The sequence below is a fragment of the Monodelphis domestica genome, chromosome 6 (genome assembly GCF_027887165.1).
Source record: "Monodelphis domestica isolate mMonDom1 chromosome 6, mMonDom1.pri, whole genome shotgun sequence".
Lineage (NCBI taxonomy): Eukaryota > Metazoa > Chordata > Mammalia > Didelphimorphia > Didelphidae > Monodelphis > Monodelphis domestica.
Window position 1 is genome coordinate 182,016,125 of NC_077232.1, and position 25,760 is coordinate 182,041,884.

The 25,760-nt window shown below is 37.5% G+C and overlaps 1 protein-coding gene across 1 annotated transcript in view; it reads left to right on the forward strand.

Annotated features, from left to right (window-relative positions):
- The window catches only part of ARHGAP10 (Rho GTPase activating protein 10), a 385,966-nt gene that overhangs the window by 218,630 nt on the left and 141,576 nt on the right, over positions 1-25,760 (forward strand). Inside the window, exons 14-15 of the mRNA XM_007496250.3 lie at positions 16,472-16,546; positions 25,086-25,173. Of these exons, the coding sequence (XP_007496312.2) occupies positions 16,472-16,546; positions 25,086-25,173 (163 nt within the window). The remainder of the gene's footprint in view (positions 1-16,471; positions 16,547-25,085; positions 25,174-25,760) is intronic.

Below are 25,760 nucleotides of genomic sequence, written 5' to 3' on the forward strand. Positions count from 1 at the left end.
TATTTAATTATTCATATTGTGAAGTAAAAACAAACTATATTCTGTATTTAGCTAAAAACCTGTCAGACATAGTTTGTTAATATACTAGCAGTTTGCTTGGAAAGAGATTTTTGACCAACAATTTCTCCTGCTAAAAGAAAAAAAAAACCTCTCCTCCGTAAGCAATAGCCAGGTCATATTTTATAGTCTTTAAAATTTTTTTATTTATGCCTTTTCGTTTTATATTTATTATCATGCAGGACACATTTTATTATCCTGCAAAACACACATATTGGTCACTCATACATAACCCAACCCCCCAAATCATATGTTATAGTCTTAGTCTGTGAATCAATCAGTAGCATATTGAACATTTCCTCTTTATTAGGCCTTCAGGATACAAAACCAAAAGCGAATTATTCCTTAACCTCAAGGACTTTACGTTCTAACTGAAGCAAAATTGTGAAACAAAAAATGAATAAATTCTACAGCAACCAAAGCACCTAAATAGATAATTTTCAGTGCAGATTTTGAATTCTTTAGCAATGTGAGTAACGATGATATGAGTTTACTCTTGAGGAAAATCTTTCTTCTCAAAATGGTCAGATTGTGAACAAAGGATATTCTCTTAATTCTGACAATTCAAAATCTAAAGTTTGGTCTGAGATTTAAGTGGAGGTCAACAAAATTAGACCGAGGGCACAATTATAGTGTCAGACCTCAATTTTAAATACACAACAGATGCCTTAATAACTTAGGCTTCCCACATTTCATAGGACTATCTTATTTCTGCTACTAAGTTGTAAACTCCCTATAAGCTTGGGATCCAATGTTGTACCCGCTTGTAGGCTCTTCAGCAGCTAGTGCCTTCAAAATCTTGTCCAATGAAGATTTATTTGTTGAGTGATCATTCAGACATTGTTGCATCATAATATGTCCAATGAAGATTTATTTGTTGAGAGATCATTGTTGCATCATAATATATAGCATGCATGATATAATATATGATGATATTCAGATAGTCCACCACCCCCACTTGTCAACAAATTCATATATCAATATATTACTATATATAATTTTTTGTTATGAAATATACAAATCACCTAATGTAATAGACGTATATAATAGCCATTATATATGAATGATATATTTACATAGAAATTCAAGGTTTAGACATTTTTGTTTACATTCAATATTCATACTGAATAATTTGTGTTGAATTATTCAGTAATTCCTATTGAATTATTCAATGGGAATTCAGTTATTCAATATTCAATTGTTTAATATTCACAGCAATCCAGTGAGACAGGAACAGGAGTATGATTATCCCCATTATACAGATTAAGATGCAGAGGCTCTAGAGAGGTTGACTTTATTACTACTTAGGGTCACACCATAATACTTTTTTTGTGCAGGGCTGAAATTTAAATTCTGCTCAGCAGTTTTAATCCTACCACAGCTGAAACCTTTGATTGGCTATATTCATTATCAAATAGCAGTCACCAGGCTATGTAAAAAGTGTAATTGGGACTGGGTCTGAGTTATTTAAAGTCTTATTTTTGACATCTTCCTATAATAATAAAAATGAAACTTCTCTGCGGGACATATGGTGATACTTGCAAAATTTTTCAGTTTCAGAATTTGTAGGGCATTTCCCTTGTTTCCCTAAACACTCCCCTGCCCCACCACCAAGAGCAAGAAATTACTTTCTTCTGAAACTTCTGTGCACCTGGTCAGTTTTCTTGTGTATACATTGGGAAGTGTGCAAAATCTTTACGGATGTTAAAAAAAAACCCCAAACCCACAACACAACAAACAACCCAAACACCTCCTCACAGAAACTACATTTGTTATGCTTCTTTTGTTTATGAAATTTATCTCTTTTAGAAAATCTTCCATATGTAAAGTATTTGAATATCTACTTTCATTTCTAGGGTATGGAATTAAAATGTTTGTCTAGGCAAGCTGTCAAGTATCAAATGTTGAATTTAAATTAAATTTAAATGACTTGATGAGATAAACTAGAAAACCCTATATTGTATTTAGGACAGTCTTCGATTACCCTAATTCTTCAGAGCACAGTTTCCCTCTTTTTCAAAAGGAGAGCTTTCAGTGACTTTTTTTAATCTTTAGGAATTTACTTTCAGAATTATCTCCTCTCCCTCTCTAGCACTTTTGTCCTGGGTAGAAGCTCAAGGTGAACATTGATGGAGAATTATCTCTCAGTCTCAATATTTATCATTGGGTTAAAAAAGAAGACATTTAAACTGAACTTGTAACATATTTTACTCTGATTGCACATTAATCTTAAATTGCCCAAGGGCAAATTATATGCAAAATCAGGAAAATAAAGGACAGCTGTCTCCTGAGATGTACTGTCTCTGGAATAGGTTTTTTTCCCCCCTTTAAGTCTTAAAAAAAAAATCATCAGACTAGGTGTGAGGTGAGTGTGGGTGGAAATAGAGGACAGTCTTAGTGTGGGTGGAAGTCTGGGAAAATGCAAATGTAAAATGGAGAGAGATAACCAATCCTGGCTAGTCCTGGAGTGAATATTCATTTTTCTTTGGTAGTTTAGCTCTCTTTGTCTCTCCTTCTCTCTGTCTCTGTGCCCTTTTTCTCCTTTCTGTCTCTGTCTCTCTCTGTGTATTTTTAAATCTGAAAACCCTTTAACTTTCAAAATAGGTTCCTGTGGCAAACTGACTGCAAAGAAACCTTCTCTATTGTATTTCTGTGACAGTTCCCAAGATTGGGGTTTGGTTTGTGATTGCAGTCAACTCTGCTGCATGGGGGTTGGTTTTGCCTGGGTGGGGATTTTCTAGGCTCCATTCTAAGACCCTTTCTGGATCCTGTCTCTTCCCATTTCCCCCACTTTTCTCCTCTTGAGCTCTTTAGAAGGTGAATAGGGAGAGAGAAAGATAATAGGGCTGCATGTAGTCATTACATGGAACTATCTTGTTACTTGGTGTGATTGAAGTGGGAGGAGGATGATAATTGTATGATTTCAGAAAGCTCTGGTTCTTTATTTAGAAAGGGAAAAATATGATGACTTCTTATGCCATTGAATGCCAGGTTCTAGAAGCTGGGTGTGGAACCAGTAAAAGAAGACATTTGAAACTATGGTACTGAAATGTCAAAGGAGGTATACCTGACCACTGGGATGAGCCATCATAGAAAAGGAAATAATTTTTTTAAAGGGCCAGTATTGGTTGCCAGCCTGAGCATAGCTGAATACTTTTTTCTCATTCACTTATGTTAGTGTTGGTATTGGACTCATGAAAGGAAATAATCTCAATTTCTCATTTACCCATTGCATAAAAATTTTGTTTTTGTTTTTTATATTCCTTTTACTTCTCAGTACATTTTTCTACTCCTGGTACTCCAAATAGAATCCTCTCTGTTAGCCCCTGAATAAAAGAACCCAATTAAGTACAATAATCTGATATAACTCTGTCATGGAAGGAGAGCTCAGTTTGGAAGAAAAGGATCCTAGTCCAAATCCCAGCTTTGCCCATTGTGTGACCTTGGAGAAGTTTCTTAACTTTACTGGGTCTCAATTACTCAAATATGACTAACTAGCCTCTAAGTGACCTTCCAACTCTAAATCTATGATCCTATGACAACACAAGCAATTATTTGTACCTGTCCTCCATTACCTCTCTAATGAAGGAAATATATTTTGCTATCAGTTCTCTGGGATCCAGAATCAACATTTTATACAATCTGTGTTCTGATGTACTTTGATATGGTTTTAATCATGTTGTTATATTCTTGTTGGATATTATTCTCCTGGTTCTGATTTATTTACCATACCAGTTCATATACAACTGACCAGATTTCTCTTATCTTTCATATTAAGAGATTTATCTAACTCAAGCTGATTATGACATAATAATTTATGGTATTGATGCTGCCATTAAAACAATTTCATCTTTATTTTATTCCAATAATAAATTTCCATGAAAGTTTTGCGAATTTACATGATTCATCGATGTTACAATTTGTTCAGCCATTCCTTAATCAATAGACATCCATTAAAAATGACTGGGGAGGTAGACTCTAAATGATCACCCTAGTGCAAATATTAATAATATGGAAATAGGTCTTGATCAGCGATACATGTAAAACCCAGTGGAATTACATGTCGGCCACGGGAGGGGTTGGGGGGAAGGAAGGGAAAGAACATGATTCTTGTAACTATGAAAAAATATTCTAAATTAAATAATTAAATAAAATCCCCTCTCCCCCCAAATAGACATCCATTCCTACCACTGTGCTACTACAGGAGTGTGCCGCCATGACTATTTTAACCTAGATGGGACTTCTCTTTGTTTGACTTCTTGAAGGTACCTGCCTATGAGGGAAGTCACCAGCTCAAAGAGGGTAGATGGTAAATTAAGCCTTTTCCTTGTTTGTTTCAGAATATTTGGGTCTGATAACAGGGCATCGATGCAGCAGTGTATTTTCAAAGCCAAAGTCCAGCCAACATTCTTTCTTACCCATGACTTTGATCCTTTCTCCAGCCTGAGCTACTAAACAAATAGTAATGTGAAGTGGTTTGTTTGAATCTCAGCTTTCCCTTCTCAACTTCTGATTGAAGTGTTCTCCAGCACTTAAATAATCAAAAGACAATTAATAAGAGTGGGCGACCACAGAAGAGCAGTGAGTGGTATATATAATCCCAGTGGGCATAACCTGTCCTTTCAGAATTCAAAGGGAAATAGACTGTACATATGAGTAATGCTGCTGTAGCTGGTTTTCAGCCTGCACAGAGACAGATGGCAGCAGTGAGACGTGGTTTAGAGTTCCTCATTTGTAACCTTGTGGTCTTAACAGAGATGATGGGAAGAAATCCTGAAAGAAAGAGGAGCCACAGTTTAGTTTTACCCAGAGTTGGGGACAGACTCACATGGGCTTCCTTTAGCTTTGTTTTCTGTTGAAGTGTGTTCATCAGGTTTTTTTTGGCTGCTTTACAAACACAGATTCAGAAGATTTATCTTACTCATGTAAATCTTCCCCTAGCCCCTCATTGATCTGATTGGACTGTGGTTCCCTTTCTCCTCCCCGCTCATCATTTCTTGGTGGCACATTCCTGAGCCAGATGCATGCACTTCAAGACTCTTGGCTTACAAAGCAGTAGCTAGTCTCTGTTCCTTCCTTATTTCTGTCTTCTTTTCTATAGCTGGAGGCAGCAGCAAATAAAAAATGGATGATGTGATGATCATAAGATCATGATTTTATAATGAAAATTAATCATATTTGGGGCAGCTAGAGGTTTGAGAGCCAGGTCTAGAGATGGGAGTTTCTGGGTTCAAATGTGACCTCAGACTCTTCCCAGCTGTGTGACCCTGGGCAAGTCACTTGACCCCCATTGCCTAGCCCTTAATCGCTCTTCCGACTTGGAATCAATACACAGTATTGATTCTAAGATGGAAAGTAAGGGTTTGTTTTTGCTTTTTTTTAAAGACAGAAAAAGTTAATAATTTCTTACTTCAGTGGCTTGCCTTTACTGCTGGTACAATCTCATTATACTTTTTTGGAAAAACATTTAATAAAAATATTTTTTTATATTCTAGTGACCCCTAATCATCTATGAAATAGATAACATATCTAAACACAGAAATATACTCTAGTTATATTTATATACATATAGATATATTTATAATTATATTTTATAGTTATATTTATTTATAATTAACATTCATTATATTATATAAGCTAAACCTATGACCTGATTAATTAAGACTTCTTTCTTTTCTTTGAATTATCACCTTTACATGATATTATTCTTGGTCTCTCTTATAGGTGTTTCTCAACTCTTTTCTTACAGTGATTACTTATCATTCTTTTCTGATTTATCTTACTTTCAAAAATCTTTCCAGCAATTAAATCAGCTAATATTTATAATTACAAACAGACACTTTAAATGCTGATTAATATTTATATATGCATGCATATTTGTGTGTGTTTGTACATTACATATGCCACAGGGGAGGGGTTGTCTTTGCAGTGCCTGTGGGATCTGTAAAACTCCACACATGCACTCACACAATCTCTCTCTCTCTCTCTCTCTCTCTCTCTCTCTCTCTCTCTCTCTCTCTCTCTCTCTCTCTCTTTGTCTCTCTGCCTCTCTCTCTGTCTCTCTGTCTCTCTCTGTCTCTGTCTCTCTCTCTGTCTCTGTCTCTCTAAGATATATGTGTAATCTAAATATGCAGTGGATATATGCATCTACATACACTTCAGTACCTATTTAAATGTCAGATTTTTCTTAAGAACACAAGTATTTCTTACATTAATATGAATATTAATGCTTTTACAATGTTGACATGGATTTGAAAAGAAAGACAAATGTTGACCTAATGTGAATATAAAACTGAAGGGAGTTTAAGTTTTATGAAATCATGGAATCTAATGCTTTATTTCTATTCTTCCATAAAGTACAGCTAGGTTATCATCAGCAAAAAGCTAGGTGGCGTCCTAGATAGAGTGCCAAGTCTGGAAGACTCATCTTCTTGAGTTCAGATCTGACTCCAGACATTTACCAACTGTGCTTTTGGGCAAAGTCACTTAACCCTGTTTTCCTCAGTTTACTCATCTGTCAAATGAACTGGAGAAGGAAATGACAAAACATTCCAGTATCTTAGCCCAAAAAAATGCCTTTAAAGGGGTCATGAAGAGTCAGACATGGTTGGAAATGACTAAATAGCAGGGAAAAAGTACAATGCTGCAGAAATCCTTTATTGTGACCTTATTGGTGTCATTAACAAAAAAAGTCATTTATGGCCTTTAGACCAACTTCATTTCCTTATTGTCTTTTCAGATACTTTCTCCTCTTTAGTTTGTATTGGAGTTAGTTGTTCACATGTCATTATGATGATATTATGTTTGAATTACTACTCATCCCTCTTGGATCAACTTCTGTCTTTATCAAGGAACCCTATTCATATTTTCTATCCAAATATTCTCCACCAGGGTTTTTCCTTTGGGGCTGTGAATTTCCTCACATTAGACTGCCTTTCTACCCTAAAATCTAAGGAAAGTTATTTATTTTTAAATCCAAAGCAAGCAAGGGGCTTCTGTCACTCTAGAAACATTTTTTTTTTTGGAGCTCAGTAAGTAGCCCAGATCTTCTGACTGCCAAATCCAGTGGTCATCTTAGTGCATGATAATTTTATTCCATTTGGATTTGATCCATTTTGGGGGGTCTCTTTTGGGAAGCAGACAACCTAGGCCTATTTGACTACAGCTGCCATAAAATTGGGGGCACAGAGGCAAGAAGGGTAGGATCTATGGAGTTACAGCAGTTACATTTGACCTTCCCAACTTCCCATGTTCCTTGGCTCCAAACAGATTTTCCATGCGACCCTCCTCTTACCCCAACCCTGATGCAATTAGCTATTTAACTCTGCTTTTAAAGCAGCAAAGTCCTTCTGGTCACAATCGCCCTTCCTTGCATCATATACTAATCTGTGTAGTCATTTTGAATCCCTTGCCCTTTAAACATTTTTGCTCTCTTGCATATTTGTAGTTTTTTAAGTAATAACAGTGATCATTGATATAGAATTCCATGGGAGATTTTTTCAGTTCTAACTTGTCTAGAGTCTCCAGATTGAAACCCAATCCAGTTTCCTCAGACCCTGCTTTTGCAGTCCTAAACTAATAAATGCCTGCTAATTTGATTTGTCTTGAAATTAATTTAGCATTGTGCACTCAGCACTGTCTGGTATGCCAAAAAAATGAAGATATAGTCTTTGGCTTTAATGTAGCTTTTAATATTGTTGGAAAGACACAGATGAAAATGAGAAAACAAATAGATTGCAATTGAGCATGATATTGACAGTTCAAGATGGTGGATAAAAGTATAACTCTTGGAGCCAGGAAAAGTCTGGGTTCATATTCCCTCTCTGGCATTTATCAGCTCTCTGACCATAAGGAAGACAATCTCTGAGTTGTATAATTTATAAGTATAATGAGCATTAATAGCTATACTATGTATCCCCAAAATGGCAAGCAAGATGATGTTTGCAAACTGCTTTGTAAGTGTACAAACGTTGTGGATGCATCAGTTGTTATGTGGTATATTGAAGATGAGAAGTTTCATAAGAATTTAGGAAAGGGGAAGATCAGGTACCCTCAGCAAAGGTTTTTTTGGGAGAGGCAGGGCTCCAACTTGGTGGAAGCATTAGGTTGGTGACCATTGTTCTCTCATTCTCTTTCATGCTTTTTCAGTCTTTGTCTATTCATCATTAACATCATGACCCTTGCCTGTTTGTTCTCAGTCCTCCTCTAATCACCCTACATTTTTTCACTTGGTGTCTACATCAGCTCCAATGGCGTTAAATATTTCTCTGATGGGGATTCCCAAATCTATGAATCCAACCTAGACTTTCTTCTGAATTCTTGTTGCATGTCTCAAACTACCTATTAAATATTTCAAATTGGATATCCTATAGGTGATATATCCAACTCATCATGTCCCAAACTGAATTAATTCTGTTTACATCCTCTTCAAATGTTCCTTTGCCTTCTAATCCCCAGGATTTTCAACCTTGATGTCATCCTTTCCTTCTCATTTTTCTTATTTTGCATACTCAATTCATTGCCAAAGCTTGCCATTTTTACCTCAGTGGCATCTTTGGAACCCCCATCTCTACTCACTAGCCCTCAAGTTTCTTTAACTCATTTCTCATCTCAACTATTGTCCTAGTCGCCTACATTGGTCCCTTTGTCTCAAGTCTCTGCTTTTCCACAATCCATCCTGCCTAGTCTGTCAAAATGATTTTCCTAAGGTTTATGTCTGACCATGTCACTTTCCCTTCCCCATAAACACCACTGGTTCTTTATTGCCTCTAGAATCAAATACAAGCTGTGCTGTTTGGCTTTTAAGACCCTTCCCAACTTGGCCACAATTTCCTTTATATATATTACCCCCTTTGCTGCTTGCTACAGTCTAGCCAAACTGAATTTCTTGTTGTAAATGGAACATCTGCCTAAGCACCTTTGCACAGTCTGTCTCCTAGGCTTGTCTTTTTTACCTATATCTCTTAGAATACTTGTTTTCCTTCCTTAGTGACAGCTAGGTGGTTCAGTGGATAGAGCATTGGACCTGGAGTCAGGAAGACACTCAGGAGCTATATGACCATGAGCAAGTCATTTAACCACTATATGCCTCAGTTTCCTGATAATTATCAGAATTTATTTCCAAGGATTGTTGAGAGGATCAGATGACCTCATTGGCTTCCTTTAAGTCCCATCTAAAATCTCATTTCCTATGGGAATCCTTCCTCTGCACCTCTTGATTCCAGTGCCTTGCCTCTGCTAATTATTTCCTATTTATCATGTACATGGTTTGCTTTGTATAAACTGATTTGCATGCTGTCTCTCCCATTAGACTATAAGTTCCCTGAGGGCAGAGATTGTCTTGCCACTTTTTATATCTAGCACTTAGCACCTTGCCTATAGGTAATTGGCCCCAATTGAATTGAATTTGAGATATTCGTAAAGTACTTGGCACAGTGGCTGGCATATGTGTAAATGCTTTTTTTTTCCCCTTTAAAACTTACCAATCGCTAGTTTCTGTATGGAAACTTTTCTGAACTTCACTTTCTCACCTTCTAGTTAATAGTGTTTTCCTCTCACTCCAACATTTACATTTTATTTATTTTGTGCAATATATGGACATATAATCCTCTGAGAGAATCCTTGAGGGCAGAGATTATTTTATTTAAAAAAAAATCTTTGAGCCCCCCCGCCTTTGAGATTCTTTAATAAATGCCTGCTGGTTGATCAGTAGTCCAGAGATATGAAGTTTTATCTCCTAAAGAATGACTGTAGATTCATGTGCAGTGAAATAACACACTGAAACAATTATTTTCAGGTGATTGTTTTTGGTAGGGGTGTGGGATCTGGAAGAAATAGGTTGGGGGATATTATCAGGAGATCTGTAGCATCTATCTGTGGGCCCATGTCTTCCTCTATCTTGGCTCTCTGTATTTTCACAACGGCAGAAAGTATGCTGTGTAGTGTCTTGGACTGAATCTCTTTCACATAATGTGGGGAGACAGAAAATTCAGTAACACTCAAATATGGTAGGGAGGCAGTTCAGTGGAGAGAACTCTTGAGTTGGGGGCCACAGAAGCCAGGTTCAAATACCACTTAATGAGCTTGTGGTCTCAAGCAAATCACTTAACATCTCTGTAACTTAGTTTCATTATCCTTAAAATGACAGAGTTGGACTAGATGACCTCCATTGTAGTTCACAGTACTATGATCTTATGCCTTTTAAATAACATTTCCAGACGGCTTTTGTAAGAGGTTTATTTAAATTTCATTAAAAAGTAAAAACCATGTTGAGCTGCATTAATTCCCCCCTGCACCTCTCATTATGCATTAGCAATTAACTTTGCTTCTCTCAGGCTGATGAATTTGAACTTGATCAATTATCTGATAGTAATTACCAGCACAGTGATTATTATTGCAAAAGTAACATCCTTGTTTCAATACTACAGGTATTTCAGACGTTTTTCATCACAGCCCATTTGTTTGATTGTGGAACAGGACTCCGAGATTTGACTTCTTTCATTCTGATCAAGTTGTTTTAAGTTCCTTATGTTGGGTGCCCCCTTTCTCTAAAGTCTTTCTCAAAAGCATTTAAAAACTTTTTTTTTTCTATTTTAAACTCTCTGAACATGGAGAGAAAAGATCCTCCCCCCTTCTTAATCCTTTTATTTAAAAAATTGATTTCTTAAAAAAAATCCCTGGCATCTCCTAACATGCCCTGTTCTTAATTGAACACTCTTTTGTAATTAATAAAAATTTTAGTTAACTAACAAAGCAACTAGGTCTGACATCATACTATGAGCAACTAGATGGTGCAGTGGACAGAGTGCTAGGCATGTAGTCTGGAAGGCTCGAGTTCTAATCAGACCTCAGATATTCATTTGCTGTATGACCCTGGGCAAGACACTTCACCTTGTTTGCCTCAGTTTCTCATCTGTCATATGAGCTGGAGGAGGAAATGGCCAACCACTCCAGTATCTCTGCCAAGAAAATCTCAATTGGAGGTATGAAGTCTGACACTTTGAAACAACTAAACAATTCAATACACTCTAATTCCTCCTCCTTTCTCCTCTGTTCTGAAAACCAAGATAGTTGCCAATAGTCTGAGTTTATCTGTCTTTGTGTACTCTCTGTACATTAGTGAAGTCATTATCTGCTTTGTTATTCTGGTTCTTGCTTTCTTTCCTCTGAATCTGCCTGTATAAATCTTCTCAAGTTTCTCTGAATTCCTCATATTGTTACGATTTCCCATACCCAATATTATTCCATTGCATTCATATGCCACGATTTATTCACTAATAACCCAGTTAATTGTGTAATATCTATCTCCCAGATGCCCCTTCCCCCACAAACTGTCAGTCTTATTTCCTTTCCACAATTGGTACTTACTGGTTTATTGGTTTCTAGTTTGCTTTTTCTACCACAGGGTGTGATGCTACAAAGATTTTGTTTTATTCTCCGTTCTTAACACAATTTCAGAAAGCTTCCTTATCTCCTTCCCATTGGCCCTCTTCTTGTCTGTCAAAGAAAAATAAAACTAAATGAAACTCTTGGCTTGTTTCTGCTTGCATTTCATCTCTATACCACGTCAGAGAGAACTATTTCTCTAACTCATTCTTAGCTATTAAGAGACATAGCTGGAGAAATGGATTAGCCTCTTTTTTTCTGGTTCTTTGAATCTTTAAGGAAGTAATTGAAAGAAATGGAAAAAAAAAACCAGTTGTGACCTTGGAGAAATGGGAGCTTATGTGACCTGGGCATGATCAGTAAAGGATAAGAAAGAGAGAAGTATATGGTTATGTTTTTAAGGAAGAAACAAAAGGGAATAGAAATTACTAAACCAATTCCCATGATTATATTTTCTGACTCTTCTTATCTTGTAAAGGTTAAGGGTTAAATATACCTTCCTCTACCTTGCCAGCCAGCCTTTGTTAGAGATGACATCAGCCTCACAGAAAACAAATGCACTGCCTAAAAGCTGCCACTCTTCAGAAAAGTAAAAATAGGAAGTTATTTTTGACTTATTTTTTTTCCACTTGCCTCTTTTTTTTCCCTATTGTACTTTGAATTGCTTGCTTTCTGGTTAGACATGGTGACAACTTCCACGATGTGATTTGATTTAATCCAAAATTTGAGGTGTCTTTCAAATATTAACAATTCTCCCTGGGTACATTGAAGAAGCATGATGTTCCTCTTGGGACTGAAATGAATTTGAGCTAGGATGTTCTTGGGAGGTGACCATGATCCTTCTCTATTCTACTCTGGGTATGAATTCTCTTGAAGACTGTCCATGCAATGACTTCTCCTGGTCTTCTAATTTATAAATCCCATTCCCCCTCTTTGAACTTTTATGAAATCAGATTTTATTTACAAGGCAATGTAGCAACAAGAATGACAGTTTGTGTCCATAGATTATGTGTGATCTAAGACAGGCATAATTCTTGCTTAGATGTACTTATACGTGGGATGACATGGGAAAAAGTGGGATGGCACAGAGAACAGAGAGAACTGGCCTCAATCAGGATCAACAGGATTAATTCTTTCCCTGCCACATATTCATGGCATGATTGTGGGCAAACAACTCAACCTTTCATCTTCTGGGAAGCTCTCTAAATTGCAGAGCAGGGACTGACCTTTAGCACAGTGCTTGGCATGTAGTAAGTGCTTAATAAATACTTTTTAACTGACTGCCATCAGGGATTCTACATCCCAGTGAAATTACAGGTCCAGTCCTCTCCTCAAAATAGTAGACATACTAAGCCGTGGATAGAAGGCTAACTTTAGAGTGAGGGAGATCACTGGCTTTGTAATTATGTGTATCAGTTAACTTCTCTATTTTCTTCCAATTAAAAAAATTTTTTCAATTACACCTAGAAACTATTTTTACAATTGTTTTCTGACATTTTAGCATTAGGTTTTCTTCTTACCCTGCCCCTTCCTCCCTGAGGTGGCTTTAGCAAGGTCAGCAAAGGCCTCATATATGAGGTAGCACTTGAGCTCTGTCTTAAAAGAAATCAGAGATTCCATGATGGGAAGGGGAAGAGGAAGAAGGAGCATCTTGAGCATAAAGGATATCTAAATCCAAAGGTCTACTCTATAGGATATAGCTGTATTTCCACGAAATACAAATTTCCGTATTGCTCATGTCAATGATAAAAGACATCTCACACAACAGAAATCTTATGAGGGAAATGTAGTGGAAGATAGCAGGCTTTGGTCTGTACTCCATACTCCAACAGTTCCTTCTTTGGCTGTAGATAATACTGTCATCGTGAGCCCCTTGTGGCATTTTTGGAGACTCACTTTGCTGTTAATGATGTAGTCCCTCAAAACTGCTCATCATATAGTATTCTGTTGCTCTCTACATTGTTCTCCTGGTTTTGCTACATTCACTTTGCATCAGTTCATGTAAGTCTCTCCAGGTTTTTCTAAACTCATCCTGTTTGTCATTTCTTATGGTACAATTGTATTCCATTACCACAACTTGTTCATCCATTCCCTAAGTGATGGACAACCCCTCAGTTCCTAGTTCTTTGTCACTACAAAAAGAGCTGCTTAAAATATTTTGGTCCAAGCCAGTTAACTTCTTAGGGGTTCCAGGTAACTCTTTAAGGCTATAGGCTGGAGATGAGTTACCAGTCTATAGAGTGAAGGCATTTCCCTATTGGGAGTTAATCCTATGGATGAGATCATAGGTGTTCTAGTGGCATTGATTTAGATAGAAAGGTATTTTATAGGTAATCTATTCTATACCCCTATTTTTTAACAGATGATGAAACTGAGGTCCTGAGAAGGGAGATGAAATGATATGTCCAAAAGTCACAGAGAATACACATTTAGTATCATTGCTGGGATTTGAACCCAGGTGCTTTGAATCCAAATGTAAAGCCTTTCCCATTAATTCAGAAAGTGGACATACTTCCCTATTTTCAAACCAATCCATTGATCAGTCAGAAAATGTTTTGAATTTCTCATTCTGCCAGGCATTGTGTGAAGTTTTGGAGATACAGAGAAAAAGGGCAAATAGCTCCAGCCCTCTAGGAACTTCCTTTCAAAATAGGAAAGACACCCAAGGTTTTGGAGATTATATCCTAGCAGGGTGGGGTGGGAGTCAGAAAAGGTCTCATGTATAAGGTAGCACTGGAGCTCTGTCTTGAAATAAATCAGAGATTCAATGATGGGAAGGTGAAGAGGAAGAAAGAACATCTTGATCATAAAGGGTATCTAAATCCAAAGGCACACAGATGGAAAATGGAAACTCTTGATTTCAGAGTGTCTGTATAGAGTGGAGGAAGGTTTAAGAGAATTGAAGGAGCCAGGCTGCAGAGATTTAAATGCCAGAGGAATTTATCTGTCATCTTAGAGGGACTAGGGAGCCACTGTAGGTCATTGAATATAGGAGTAACTCTTTCAAACCTGTACTTTAAGAAAATCACATTGGCAGCTAAGTGGATGATGGATTAGAGTTGAGAGAAGTTTGAGATAGAGGTTGGGAGAGAGATTTTTCTCTTGATATATATTCTTTCATATGTAAATACATATGGTACCTTATGCCTGGGTACTAAGTGCCACATTTATTTTACCTATTTTTATCGTCCCTTTTTAAGACTGCCTGCTTCACTCTCCCATTTATATTAACTGTCAATATAAATCTCATCAAAACAATAAGTAGGCACCAATAAAATGTCTAAAAGAAGAAAGGTTACAAAAGGTACCACTAAGTACGCACACAAAACTCTTGTGAAACATATTGAGTGGAATGTAGTGGTATGAAGAGAGCATATTATCTTCTATGTTACAAACAAAAGGACTGATATCAACTACAAGGAAACAGCCAAACCACTGGAACTTCTCACTAGAGTCCTTGAAGAGCACAAACAGTAGCAGAATAACACAGTGACCATAGTCACATGCCCATGGAATGTCTGGTCATCTCTGGCCTTGTATGGAATTGGACTAAAGCATCTGATAAGGCCAAAGAAATTGGTGAGGGATAAGGAGGGGAAAGTTCATGCCCAAAGTGGTTTCAGGAGTCCAGGCAAGAGGCGATGAGGTTTATGGCTGTGTGAGCAGGGAGAAGATAGATGTGAGAGGTATTAGGGAGATAGAAATGTCAAGATCTGTCAACTGACTGAATATGGGGGTTCCAAGTTAAGAGTTGAGGATGATACCAGATTGCAAACCTGTGTGCTTGGAAGGATAGTAGGGCCCTTGATGGTAACAAAGAAATTTGGAGGTGGAGTGGGTTTCAGGTGAGTTTGAGATGCCATTCAGACCGCCATTTTGGAGCTGATGATGTGGGCCTGAAGTCAGGAATGGGACTAAGGATGGGTCTATGGATCTGTAAGTCATCAGCATTGAGATGGTAAGTTTATAAGAGTAAGGAGAGGATAAAGAGGGAATAGGAGTGGCCTAGGACTGGGCCTTGAGGTACTCCCCTGTTTGGTGGAAATCATGCCAATAATGAATCAACGAAGAAGATGAAAAGAATACCAAGACTAATAGGAGAACAAAGAAGAGAGGGACAGTGCTCCAAAACTCAGAGAGGAGAATATCTCAGAGAACAGGATAGTCAACACTGTTAGGTGATGCTGAGAGGTCAAGAAGGAGAAGGCCATTAAGTTAAGAGATCATTGGTAACTTCTTTTTTTTTTAATCTTTACCTTGTGAGCAGCTAAGTGACTCAGTGGATTAAGAACCAGACCTAGAGACAAGGAGGTTTGGGGTTCAAATTTGGTCTCAGACACTTGGCTAACTGATTCTGGGCAAGTCACTCAATCCCCTTGACCCTTAACATTCTTCTGCCTTGGAATCAATACATGGTATCGATTCTGAGACAGAAGGTGAGAGTTTAAAAACAACATGGGGTCAGAAGAGAGTGAGGAGAAGGAAAGAAGATAATGATCATAGATAGCTTTTTCAAGGAGTTTGTCCAAGAAAGGGAGGTAAAATTTTAGTGAGAATTTTTTAAAGTTGGGGAGACTTGGGAGTGTTTGTAAAGAGCAAAACAGAACTAGTCTGGGAGAGATTAACAGAGAGAAGGTCTGAGTGTGAGCACAGCCTGCTGGAGAATACAGGATGGATATTGATTATGCTATCAGCAAGAATGCATGTAGGTCTTGGTGAAGAGGGCTGGGCACTCATCAGAAACAGGAGGAGGAAATGGTGTGGGATACTATAATGAGGGAAGATGAGGAGGAAGGGCAAATCATTTTATAAAAATAGGAAATGATTTTCCAATCACAGTTTATGGCCCAGTACTATTGCTAGACAGCTGTTTTTGTCACATGCCTTATTTTCAGTCTTGACAAAGTTTTGCTAATGTTTGATGTTCTGGAATTAATTATTTAGTGATGAAAGCATTTTGGTTTTTTTTAAAAATATAGAGATATTATATAATATAGTCTTGCTAACTTTTTTTTTGTCTCCAACTCAGGTATAAATGATCAAGGACTGTACAGAGTTGTGGGGGTGAGTTCAAAGGTCCAGAGACTTCTGAGTGTGTTGATGGGTATGCCTCTTTTATAATCCTTTTTTACCATGCATTATTAGTTTCTATGAATTTAATTTTGTAATAGCTGCTATGGTTATAGAATTTGTATTTGGAAAGCCATTCATTACTCTTAGAGTCTAAGCACCATTAGTCTTGAGCAGTGACGGATTGGTTATCAGACGGGAGCATCAGTGTTTACATCAGTGGTGCTTCTCCCCTGTTTCCTCATCTTTTAGGTTAGAAAATTAATTTTAGCCCATGGGTTAGGTCCCTTTCCTACCTTACCTCTTCTACCAAAACAGTAGCTAGAAGGGACATTAGAGATTCACCTTATTCAAATTCTTCATTATACAGAGAAAGAGCTAAAAGCCAAGACAGGAGTGAGATTTGAACTCAGTGTCTTGACTACAAATATGGCTCTAAGTTGCACCAAACTGCTCTCTAGAATCATAGATTTAGACTTTGGCATACTGTTTGTATGGCAGTCTGGTGTTTCTCATTTACCATTAGTGGTATCCAAATTAAATAGAACTCAGGTTGCCAGTGGTTTAGGTCATTTTAGTGGGCATTCAGTCCAGTATCCTCATTTCACAAGTAAAGAGAGTAAAGGCCAGAGAGGTTAAATAACTTGCCCAAGACCATCTAGAGAGCAAGAAGTTGAGGTAGGATCTGAACCCAGGATCCTAATTCTCCAAAGGAAAATCCATCGCTCCACGGCATCGAGGCTTCTAATATTTGCGTGGCTTCCAGATTGCCTGGCCAGAGTCCTGACAGTACATGAGGTTCGACAAGACCACTGGGATTAGTTCATTTTTATGGAGCTTCCAAACCTGTCACTCCGACAGCAAGGGGCTGATTCTTGGGGCTTCATTGGTATTCAGAGTGGCTTGTTTGCAGTTTGCACCAGGCTCTTCTCCAGATCCAGGCACGCTCCATCTGTGCTGATAACACAGTGTTCTTTGGCACGGCAGGCTAGAGGAAACCAGAAAGTGAATTCATTTTATTACCCAAGACATTATGTGAATGACAAAGCGCTTTTTCTATTAGATGCCACTGTCAATTCAGTGCCACCTGTATGACTCCCCTCTTGGCCCCCTTTCCCCCCCTCCTCCAACAGGCTGTCTCTTCTGGAGTGATGATAAGGCATCCGGCTTGAGGGCCTGGCTACCACATCAATCTGTCATAATGACCTTGCTAAATATTAATTTATATGATATCTCACTTTAATTAATCAATATTAACAACACCCTCAGGTATTCTGCCCATGCATTTAAATCTGCCTGCATTGTAGGGTCCTGTAGCAAAGATTCTGTGGGAGGGGGCTTCTCCCGGGAGGAATAACCCCCCCCCCCAGCCTCTTATCAGGAACATCCAGGGTGTTGGGATCAGGGTCTTCCTAAGCAGCAGCCTTTTCCTGAGGCTTTCTCCACAAGGTAGACTCGCTCGTCCCCCAGCTAGAGAGTTGTGTCAGAATGTGCTGCCTGCCTTCAGGGGCCGTTTGCATTTTTGGATTCTGGTTGGACTTGGGCATACTATTTTGGCAGTCCGGTGTTCCCCGTTTACCATTAGTGGTATCCAAATTAAATAGAACTCAGGTTGCCAGTGGTTCAGTAGCAGCTGGAAGAGTTTAATGGGGATTTCAGCATCTGCTTTTGCTTAATTTTAAAATTAGAAACACTTTTTCCTCATTTCTAAGATTTGTGTTCTAAGGATTCAAAGTGGAAGATTATACTGGTATCAAAACAGAAAGAAATGTTGGATGGAAAACATGCTGTTGGGATCCAGTTTCCCCAGTCACCCCCTATTTTCAGTCTAGTTAATATTTATTAAGCACCTACTATGTGTAAGGCATGCCTTGCCCCGTTCTTGGATTTTATTTGCTCTGATAAACTCAGTGTGGCTTTATTACATAGCTCCCCATGTTCAGGGATAGTCTGAACAAAGATTTCTTCGCAGCCTCCGAAGTGCCAAACTGTCACAAAATCTGACATTGATTTCTTTCTTTGTGTCCCTGACTTGCAGTGACCCTAAAGAGTGATATTACAGGTTGTTTTGGTGTAGTAATGGGTGGTATTTGTATTCCTTTGCTGCCTTGAAGAATCCCCCATAAATTGATAAGTGAAGAAACTTTATTTTCCATGAGCTACAGAAATGGGAAGCCCAAAAACAAAGGAAAGACACAGACTATTGTCTTATTGGAGAAAGCTTTCATTCAACAAATGGGGAAGATGTTATGGAATAATTACTGTATCAACAGGAAATATGCTAGATTAGGTTGCTTTTAGTGGACACATCAAAGACCTCGGTTATCCTATTTGAATATGACAGTGACCCTCTGAGATATGTGCTATTCCATTTTCCAGGTAAGGAAACTGAGTCTGAGATAAGCAATTTGTCCAGAGTTACATAGCTAGCTATATAGTTGCCACCAATTTACACAATACTTTAAAGTTTAGAAAAGTGCATCCCATGCATTTTCTGATTTGATTTTTATATCAATCTGTGAGATATATGCTTCTATTAGCCCCAGTTTACAGATGAGGAAATTAAGACCCAAAGGTTCAGTGTCTTGCTCGTTGTCACATAACTAGTAGGTGTCAGAACTTAAACTCATGGGATGTAAACAAGGTCTTGACTTCCAAGTCCATTATTCTTGCTACTATATTATGCTTCCTTTATTTAGGACTGTGAGAAAATTGTAGATTCCTTAGTACTTGAGAAAAAACCAATATTAGAAAAGTGCAGATTAGGTTTAACTAAAGCCCTTACCATTGTTGACTAAAAAATAGCTCTTCTCAAAATAAAGTTCTTACATTCATTTCATTTCTTAAGATTTTTTCCCTTTTAATTTTCTCCAGTAGACATTAATGCCTTCATCCTCTCCTTGAAATAGTTGTTTTGCCTCTCACCAGCTCCTTTCATCATGCAATTTTGGATTTATTAAATCTATTTACTTAATAGCGATTTTTATTGTCATCTAACTTTAAACATGGCAAAGAATTATCCTTTCACCAACTTCATCTTTGTCAACTTGCCCATGATCTTCAAGACCCTTGGCCATTTTATTTTTGGACTTCCATTAAAATATTCATTTCAGAGTAGCATTTTCAGTGGATGTTTTTTTTTGTTGTTGTTAAAACCATTTTTTTGCTTTGAAGAAGCATGAAATTTTCATCAGTTTTTAATGGGACACATAAAAACCATGGCCATATACATCCACTAAAAGGGAAGTATTTTACCTAGTTACCCTTTTATTCCTAATAACCTGCTGTTCCCACTGGGACTGCTTACCATTTTACTTACGTCTGATTCCTAAATCTTTCAGCATAAGTTATTGTATTTGTATATAGCTTAGTTTAAATGTTTTCGGTACCTTGGGTACCATATATGAATACTTACACTGATTTATAGTTGGAGAGGAATGCTGAATTTACTTATATGTCCCTGATGGCCTTTGTATATATTTCCTCATTTACATTTTTAGAATAAAATCAAGAAAAATATCTGTTTCTCCCATCTCCACTTTATTTTTTAACCATCCTTGCTCTACTTAAAACAACTATTAGTAGTAGAATTTTTCTGGAAGCATAAAGGTGTTAAACTGCTTGCTAGCAGTTGGAGAGAAGGGAAAAGGTGAGGGTGGAGTTGGGCAGTGGAGAAAGAATTGCCAGACCTCTTCATTCCTCAGCACCCACCAAACTTGCTTTTTATTCTCTCACTCTTGGTCCCTTCTCCTCCTCTGCTCCTGAACAAGGCTATTCTCTTCCCTTTGTTCCTTCCACAAGCAAATTTGTTATCATCAGTAAACTGGGGCAACAGTAGCTGCCTGGTCCATCTCTTGGATTGAAGATGCCTGAGCTCTAGATATGAACATCTCCTTCTATTCACTTTCACTTCATCCCTTTTTCCCTTTATCCTCCCATCTGCTTCTTTTATATCCTCCCCTAAAACCTGTGTTTTAATACTCCACATACCATTGGCTAAGAAAAGAAATATTGTAGCTTTGATGAGTCACCATTTGTTGGTAAATGGGGGTGGTGCAGGTAAGCATGAGAAGATGGATTAAGAATATGAAACCTGAGTAATAAATGCCCTTTCATCCTCATCATTTCTGTGCTTCTTCCCTTCCATTCTTCCTTTGGTGTGAAAATATCAGGGAATAGGTTAGGTGAGAAGGCTAAAAATTATGTGACAAGATACAATAACAACATGCATCCTAGTGAGTTCTTTGTGTTTTTAAACCAAGAGACTGAAAGTTTTTTGTTTGAGTAGGGGGAATAGAAGAAGAGATATGGGGAAGAAGCAGAAGTAATTGAGAAGAGGCTCTTTATTTAATGAGAATTACCCTGTTTGTTTTAGCTGTGGAAACATTTTGAAGCCCCAGCGCCAGACCATCATGGAGGTGGGAATGGAAGTGGGGCTTGGAAAGAAGCCCTACTGTTTCTTATACATTAACCTAGCTGACTCACATGCAAGGCTTGGATCCTAAAGCATATTTTTCTAGTACCTCAAGTCAATGGCCTTCTTGAGTTCTTCACAATAGGATAAATGTCAGTGGTAGCAGTTATGGGAGATGACTTTCCAGGCCCAATAATCATATAATCTCTACTTCCCTTGGAATGATCATGTTAATTACACACATGGAACTAGCTCCCAAATATGTTCAACCTGAGGTCCTGCAGATCAATTCGTTGTGCTTATTATTTTTGTTTCCTGCTAGTTCTTTTAACTTTGGGTTCCTTGCAAGAAATGGAATGAAATCATTTTTTCTTCCATTTTTTTTAAAAAGCAAAACAAGCTTTCTGAATGACTGCTTAGAATGTATTTCAAAGCTGGAGTGCCAAATATGTTATCAACAAATTCCACCTAGCCAAATGCAGCTTCTGATTGTAAAGGAGAGATGGTAATGATTGAGTTATTTGGAAACAGTGAAAATTTAATAGTGGATTAGCAGCATAGACACCATGTAGTCATTAGCTGCTGATGTGACAGCTGCTTTTTATTCCAGGAAGTCAAGAAGAAGGCTTATTTTTCCATAGAAATAGCATGGTTTTCAAAGCCAAACAGAATGATAACTTGTTAGCTGAACATCATATAAAAGATTTCTTTTCAGAAACTTTTTGGACCTTAAGATGGTGATTTGCTGGTAGCTAGCTAGCTGATTGAAAATGTTATCTGACTTGTATGTTAAAATGAGATTTAAATAATTGATTTAATGAGAGAGAGAATATTCAGTTACAGAAGTAATTGCTTGGCAAAGCCTTTAGAACAGAATTATTTAGTCCTAGTTATAAAGGACTGCACCTTCAATCAGGGGGCTTAATTTGATTTTTTAAATGTATCTCTGGTTTGTCTGACAAGCTCAGTAACAAATGAGTTCTGAATTGTACGAACTGATCAAAAATGTAATCAGTGTCAATTACCATTGTTGTATTTTATTGCATATTGCTTGTCAGTCGCTGGAATCCAGAAATGTTGAAGTGCTTGAAACAGTAACTGGAGTCATGAGCAATTGACCTTATATGGATGGTATTTTGACTGTAAAATAACCATCATTCCCTTTTTCGTTTCACTTTCAAAATGCCAAAGCATGACATTGAGTGGGTGTCCTTTCAGTTTCACCCCAAGACCAGAGTCCTCTTCTACTTCAGCATTATTCTTCATTCCACAGAAATCTTATTTTGCCTATATTCCATGAGTTAAAATTAAAAAAAAAAAGATGATTTGGCTTCTTTGAAACCAAAAATATTGTCAAAAAATAGTCAATATTTGTATTGGCCCTTCAAATTTTTATCAAGTGATGAAAAGATTTTATGTCCTCTGAGCCTCATAACAACTTTTCAAGATGGATACTATAAGGAATTATTGCCCTCTTTTTTTGCAAATGTGGAAACTAAGACTAGCAGAGGTTAATTAAATGAGTTCCCTGTGGTTACAAAGCCAGTAAATGTTAGAGACAGGATTCAAACCATGCGCCTCCTGCCTAAAAGTCCAGTATTCTTTATGGAAAAAATGTGATTTATTTCATGGATTTCTGTTTCTGCTTGGTGGAACCACAATGTGGCATAGCCGTGTGTTGCATCTCAGTGAGCTACGTGACATAGTCTACCTCCATTGCTCACTTAATATTTGCTTTCAGCTTTGACTGCACCCTGAGTCCTAGAGATGGCCTAATGTAATTTGCAGTCCTATGTTTTAATGCAAAAATGACTGTTACGGAGCTGGGGCTTTCTTTCCTATTCTCTTTCATTTCTCCCTCTATTTTCAGAGACTTTTGGATTTTTATTTTTCCCAGGTCATGATTTCTTGGTGTTGTTCATGGCCATGGATGTCTTGTTTGTTCAAAACTCAAAAGCCTTAAATAAAATAACATTTTTTGGGGGGTTGCTGGTGGTAGGGGGAGCACACACTTCATTAAAGCTCATTAAAAGAAGAGCCAGTTTAATCATGCCACTCATAACGCAAATTAGATAATGAATGATGACAAAATTTGATGTAGGTTGGGGAGAATATAAATTTGATTTCCAGTGGTAGGTGTTCAAAAATGTTTATTGCATGAATGAGTAGCAGTAACATTAATATGGAAATGGTGGGTATGGCCGTACATGCCAGTAATCACTGCTACTCTGGGAAGATGAAGCTGGTGGATCACTCAAAGCATTCAGAGCCTCAGTAGGGGCTAAAGCAAGGCAGATGAACTTATTGAGTTCGGCACCAAATATGGGGCACCCCTGGGAATAGGCGGCCATCAGATTACCTGATGATTCGGGTCTGAAATAGAGCAGGTCACAACTTCTGTACCCATCATGGTAGGGCCCTTGAATGATTGTTGCACTTTAGCCTGAGTGAGGTAGGAAGATGTATTCTCAAGAGAACAAAATACAGAGGGGTGTAGATGGCTTAGTAGAAAAAACCAAGCCTGGAGAAGAGAGATGCTAAGTTCCAATGTGGCTTCAAACACTTCTTAGCTTTGTAACCCAAGTCACTTAACCCCCCTTGCCTAATCCTTACCTCTTTTCTGCCTTGGAACTGAGACTTATGTCAATTCTAAGATAATAGTTAAATGTTTAAAAAAGAAAAAGAAAAAATACAGAAATACTAACACCTGTAATAATTTTTGGGTGATGGCCAGATCTGTGATTTTATACATTTGATGTTAGAAAGGATCTCAGAGGTCTAATCACATCATTTTATTGTGATAACCTTGTTTTATGGATGAAGAAATTGAGGAGTTAATGGTCACGTAGGCACAATGATCAAGCAAGAAAATGAAGATATGCCATCCAATATGAGTTCTTCTTCCACTATCCCATGCTACCTCATTTAGATGGAAATTCCCTCAAAGCATACATATTGGCAGCTTGTCGATAATGGCTGGTCATAGAGTGTTTCCTGGGGAAGAGATCACTTGCCCGTGGAAGATCAGCCAACCAGTAAATGTCAGAGGTTTATAATCCTTTCTTCCTGATTGGAAGGTTGTCCCTCCACTACATCATGCTGTCTCTTTCTGTGATGATTTTATTAGCTTCTATAGAGTCACAAACAATGCCCTGTGATCCAATTTGCTTTAAGTCTTCAAGAGATGTCTGGTTCATGGAATGTGTAAAGCTCTGAATGACAGAATCAAGTTCCACCATGTTTGCTATTGATCTGATGGTCATTGTTTTATTCACTATAATTTCCTGTCAGGATACAAGGGATGGGAACTTTAATGCATCTGAATGCCTCTATCAAATAAAAACAATTCAAATAAATACACTGTATTCTTTTGGCCATAACTGTAGCTAGAACATTTCTCATAAAAGGAAAATCTCTGAAAGATTATTGGGTCATAGATTTTAACCTGGCAGGGACTTGAGAATGTATTTAGTCACCTTCTTCATTTTAAAGAGGAGGAACTGAGATCCAAGAAGTTAATTTATTTATTCAAGATTATACACAGAGGTGGGATTTGAACATTTGAAGTCTTCAGACTTCTTTATCCATTGTTCTTTTCATTGTATCACAGTGACTGAATCATTCCCATTTTCCCCACGGTGTAGGTGACCACCCTCTTTCTCCAAATAACTTGATGACACTAGACCAAAATTTTACCTGTTGTGATATTTCTGAAAGTATTTTTTTCTTAATGATTCATACCTGTTAAGAATGAATATTTAATGCTTATGATAACATGTGATTTATCACTTAAGTATTTGAGCATATGATTTGGGGTTTTTGTTTCATAAGATTATTTACTCATAAAAATGAATAACATGGAAATATGTTTCATGTGATAATACATGTATAACCAGATTGAATTGCTTGTCAGTTCAGGGAAGAGTTAGGGAAGAAGAGAGGAAGACTATGGATCGTGTAACTGGAAAACTTATGTAGAAATATATTATTAAAATTAAAAATAAATTTTAAAAAGGATGAGCATTCAGTGCATTTGTAGACAAGCAGATAGTTAACTATTTTGACTTTGGTCTGATAAGAACTGGTCATTTGTGGATTGGTAAAAAGGTTCTCTGTATGAGATTTAATTTGTAAAATAATTTCTATTTTTGCCCATTAGATGCCAAAACATGTAATGAAGTGGACCTTGAAAATTCCTCAGATTGGGAAGTGAAAACTATAACAAGTGCTCTAAAGCAATATTTGAGGTAAGTTACCTGGACCATAGATGTGAAGTATAATTGGAGTGGATGGGTTGTTTAGGAAATGGAATATTAACTGTGTGGCAGACTTACGATGAACCTTCGAAAAGGTTATGAATGTGTGGTGTTTCATGGAACTTTTCTAAGTTACAGTTAAATTTTGGGCAGACTTCAAGTGTGCAGAAAGTGGATGGAAAACTCATTCTGAAAAAGGCTTGTTGAGGCTCTGATGCTTTGAACTTTATTTCCAAATGACAGATGGATATACAAAGTTGAATTTATAGAAAGTGATGAGGACAGATCAGTAAGCTTCACTGAATCTAGGAGAGAGGCTCATGGAGGGTTTAGGAAAAGTTTTTGTGTTCTCCTTTTATTTGTCTAAATCGTCCTACCCTTCCTAGCTATGTTAACATTAAAGTCTATCCTGAGCATCTTCCCTTAAGTGTGTCTTCTTGGGACGAAAGAAGGCACCGATTTTTGCCTGATGAATAAAGAGATTTTTTTTTTAGCAAATAAATTGTCTTTCAAATCATTCTTTATGTCTCAATCATGTGACTTGACTTACTGCCAACAACAAGAGCTCAGAAAGGAAG